The 4,874-nt window shown below is 45.7% G+C and overlaps 1 protein-coding gene across 1 annotated transcript in view; it reads left to right on the forward strand.

The window, feature by feature from the left end:
* Positions 1-4,413, forward strand: part of T265_05725 (hypothetical protein) — a gene marked incomplete at both ends in the record, with an annotated part of 39,371 nt that extends 34,958 nt beyond the window's left edge. The window contains 2 exons of the mRNA XM_009170798.1: positions 383-636; positions 2,968-4,413. Coding sequence (XP_009169062.1) covers positions 383-636; positions 2,968-3,929 — 1,216 coding nt within the window. The remainder of the gene's footprint in view (positions 1-382; positions 637-2,967) is intronic.
* Between the last annotated feature and the right edge of the window lie 461 nt (positions 4,414-4,874).

Below are 4,874 nucleotides of genomic sequence, written 5' to 3' on the forward strand. Positions count from 1 at the left end.
CGAGTGAATCTCTCGTTTATGATATTCTACAACTGAATGTGCTGCACATAGGCCGCCCCGAGTTTCAGTTGGCATGATATTCGAGATGACACAATGTGGAGTTTTCAGCAACCTTGTGAGTAGTTTCCTTTATGAAGAACTATTCTCCATTTATCTTCACGACCTCGTACAAAAGGAGCTGTCACCGAGGTTAGCCTTTCCGGGAATCGTTCTCTTCATTGAATAGGAGTTGATTTCTCATTTGACGTCATTTCGATGTGATGAAAACGTATGTTTAGTGATTCCATTTTCCGCTAAGGAAAGCTGTAGACCACTTTCACGCTAGTTGTCAGGCAGATAACGAACTCCCCGCCCTATATACATTTTCATTCTTTACAACCAGCAAACGGAGTGAAAATTTGAAAACCGGTCCACTTCGATTGTCCCATTCCGGGACAGAAACACGTCGAGATAGCGCCGCCGATCTGTTTGACGGCTCGAATCTCACCTCATCAGACACGGAGAACGAACCGGATATGGAGGAAATGTTGGCGGATGGAGTAGAGGAACGAAGCAGCAGAAATGGCACCCAGTCGATGGTGGTAGACTACGCCGAACAACACCGGTTTCACAAAGACTCAAAACAGTCAGTCAAACGTGAGTTGTCGTGTTCGCTTACTTGTCTCCCCCACCCTCCCCGCCCGGTTCCACCCTAACCAAACCTAGCCATCCATTTCCTGCTTAGATGATCAAAGAGACAAGAACAGCAGTTATTCGTGTGACGAATGTTCTGATAGTGGGAAAGTACACGCTCACACACGCGCATATTGCCCTCAAACATGCGGGTGCGATGTTGGGGCGTAATTAACGCCACCGCCGCCGGGAGACGGAACCGTGACCTCGTGCGTGTATGTGTTGCCACTTAGCCATTATGGTTCTGAATCGGGCAAAAATTGGCGTATGGGCGTGAGATGCTACCTGTGTTCTCCACGTCACTGATCAACAACACAGATCGTCTGAATGAGATAAACGGCACCCAGGGCAACCGCATGCCGGAAACCGTCGGCAGCACGCAATCGAATCGGCTTGAGTCAGCCGGACTGAACAGTAGACAGAGCTACTGATCACATCCACGTTCTTCCAAATCACTTTGATCTATGTTATCATCAGTGAAATTGACCGAATTATCGATCACCTGCTGAGCTTTGTCAGCGGTACGGTTGGATGACCACAGACAAAGGTAACGAACCCCTGTGGTGGTCAAAGGGGCTAGGTGACGGCTACAATATGTTGTTCATGGTCTGTCAGCTCAAAACCGTATGATGGACAGCGCTACCGTGCTTAAGTGTGTGTGTGTGTGTAAATGGATGGTGAAAGGGTGTTGTCAACAACCCCTTGAACAATGACTTCCTTCTGACAAGCAAGAGAACTATTGTTCACCCACCATTCCCACAAAGGGGTATAAATTCACGCCCGGCACTCGTCCGCACTCATTCCAACTTGCACTTAAGATGTTGTGTACATGTAAAAGTTCGATTACATCGATTTATTATCAAACCATAAATGCCTCGTGTCTGCCATCAATCATCTGCGAGTGGGTATTCAATTTATTGAAAATTCACTGAACAATGGCTTCCCAAAAACACCCCTGAAACGCTAGTCACCAACTGAACAAAAGCTTTACTCCAGATCATCTATTTTTCCCACTGGCTTCACGAATATCATGATGTTAATGGCCAAACGCTAGAAGTCGAACTCAAACTGAACTGTCCCAAGTAATGTTCTTCTCAGATCTGGTGCTTTCGTCATGTGCCATTTTTCTATCCAGGCAGTCTCTCCCCACACTACCACCCCCAACATTTTCGCATCAGTAATTTTCGTCCTGCCCTAGAATTTCAATCGATTTGCACGCAGTTGGAGTCATGTGATCTGTCTACGCTGGGTGGCCAACACCTCAAATGCAGTAGGCCCGGTAGTTTCGCTGGTCAACTGCGCACGCACTTGCACGTCACGTATTATTAGCCTGCGCGTGCGTATGCACCAGTCATGATTAGACAGACCCGCTTGTTGGTTGACGCCCACAAAGGAGCAGCGGACGCCCAGTCCAACGACGCATTTATGGTCAAAGTCTGCTATGCTAAAGAATTCCCATTGTCTATTTCGCTCAAGTTAAACTTTGTACGTCCTTATGCCGAAGAAGCTGACAGGCTACTTTAAGGTTAACATTTTCCTTCCAGGGTGCAAATCTGAAGACAAAACACCATTCGAACCTCTCTGTCGAAATATATTCGTTAGTTGGATAATTACCCCTCAATAGGCGCTAGAGTCATGGCACCGAAGGAACGCGTGGAGACTTGACCAATGACCGTGAAGTTTAAAGGCTCGGAAGGTCATGAACAACCAATAGGAACAGCTGTATCATAGCCATGTTAAAAATAATCGTCATTTTAGTTGGACGAGAATCCGTCATCGAATCCAAGTGTCAATCAATACTGATGGACTATTGATTGACTGGCTGACGAGTAGATACACACGCACACAGCGATCTTGAACAGAACAGTGGTCAGGTTCGCTGAATCTGGGCGCTTCACGGGGCCGCTATGCAAGAGCTGGTGTCTTGTACCAAATCGTGTGAAGGCTGAGACCAGAATTCCAGAACAAGCTTATGGAAAAGTCTAGAATACTGACTGATTTGATGACCCATTGTCATCAATAAGATCATAATGAACAAGCCATTGTGGTCAACCCATGGCGCGCCAGGGCTCAAAAGGACGAAGGGTTTCGTGAGATGCCACTATCGACTATTACAGCTACACAATGTTTTTCGGCACAGATTGGTTTTACTAGCAAGCTAAAAACCGGTCAGCTCATGTGTAGTTAAGCCCATACGTGTAGAAGAGAGTTTGAACTCAGCATAATATAGCCAATCCATCTAGGACGATCGATCCATCAGTGGTTCAAAACCAGTCCTCTCTCGTTTCTTTGTAGGATTTGCCCCAAAAAGGAATATTAGTGGAGCTTCAGTCAACGTGCGTTTAGACTCACCAAGCAAACTGCAATTCCCTTCGTTTCCTGGTTCAATAAAGGGTTCGAATGTGTCGCACACGACAAAACGAACCCAGAGCTTCACTCCCGATGTTCTACCCCAGATAGTAGGTCGGCGAACCAATGGAAGTTCACCACCGAATGTGACGATTCTGTCTCGAGGACTTTACCTTCCGGATGGCCGGAAGGAATTGGCTGATTCCGGGGTGGAAGACGTAGGACCGGCAGCAAAGTACCTCTGCAGACTCAAGGATGATAACGGCACTGGAGTTCCCACCTTCCCCTATAGACCCACTTCCTCGCATTCGTCGATTTCCAATTGCTACTCAACTCCTTGGTCCGATCCTCTGAGTCCTACATCCTCGAAAGTGGAAAATCCGCCTGAACCTCTTGAAGCACAGTGTAACTTTCCTCAGTTCACACATCATGCTGAAATGGAACCAAACGAATCGACGCGAATTCCTCCTAACATGGATGTCCTAATGAGAAGTCCCCAATATTTATCTTTGCTGGGTAATTACATTTACCAGAACCCACAATTTATTCCTCAGTTTCTATCGCTCTTGTACCACCAAAATTTCGCGCAATCCCTCGGCATTTCCAAAGAAGAATCACCAACCAATCTGTCCGTGGGAGGTCGATTGTCTAGTTGGAGTAACTCGAATCCAGGAGAAACCAACATTCCTACTGGCAATATGAACGTCACATCTGCATCAGCAGGAATACAATCCAGTTCCGTCGCCAGTTTTTCCATATCCGCTTTGACAAATTCACCAATCACAAGCAAGAAAAGTTGTACAGACAGTAGTCCATCTGCTGAGTTGAACAACGAAGAATCTTCAGAGTCTAACGACGAAAAACCAATGGAGGATGTTGATGATAATGCGCATGTTACAATTGAATAAATAGTCACTCCACCGGTGCTGTGTTTCGCTACTTACGCCGACACATTCCTCTCGTTCTGGGATCATTTGCCCCAGTCAATTCGAGCTTCACGAGCACAGATGCACCAAACCTGTTCCCTTCCTTTTCCCTTGTCTGTGATTTCCTATCAGAGAGTTCCCCTTTTCCCCTTACCTTGTGCACAAAAGGTGAATTTCCCCACTGTACATAGTTCCATGCGATCAGCAGTGAACATACTACTGACGAACGAATAGTTAGTAGATTAACAAACCATGTGCTACTTGTGTTTTTCAACTGTACACATAAAGTTGCGAACAGGCAAATTCGAAATAGATCGGAGATGTTTATTTTGTTCGCATTGTGAATCCCGTTTCTTCCGTTTTCTTCACACCCCTTGATATATGTCTTTGACATGCATAAACTATTGATCAAGTAAAATTTGTGCAAAATTTACAATACATGAGCTATGGTTTTTCAACTAAACGCCGAGCGAACTGGGTGTGTGATTTTGAAATATGAAGTCAGATTAAGTTTCCGGTGACACACAATCAAGTGGTCACATGAACTTCTGGGGGAAAATCAACAAAATGGAAGATGGGAACCGACTTTTTCGACCACTGACAACAAATGCGGTCTTGGAGAGTTGTTTGAACTGTACAAGTCTCTTCAGGAGTCCACCAATTGGTCATTCTGCCCAACCGATCTACCAGCAGATGTACACTACTCATAAGGTTGCTGAAAACTCTTTGAAAGCCCCGATCATTTTGGCCCTCCCACTTTGGGCTCACCAGGTAGGTGGGGTCTCCGAATTTCGTCCTATTTTACTTGAACCCAAGTTGTATAAAGTTTGCGAAATACATACATTCATTTGCGCACCAGTTTGGCTATAACGGGAGACTCATCTGGAACCCCAGCTGGATCTCTCGTTATTGATTTTTTCAAGCAAC

Source organism: Opisthorchis viverrini, assembly GCF_000715545.1.
Source record: "Opisthorchis viverrini unplaced genomic scaffold opera_v5_113, whole genome shotgun sequence".
NCBI classification, from domain to species: Eukaryota; Metazoa; Platyhelminthes; class Trematoda; order Opisthorchiida; family Opisthorchiidae; genus Opisthorchis; species Opisthorchis viverrini.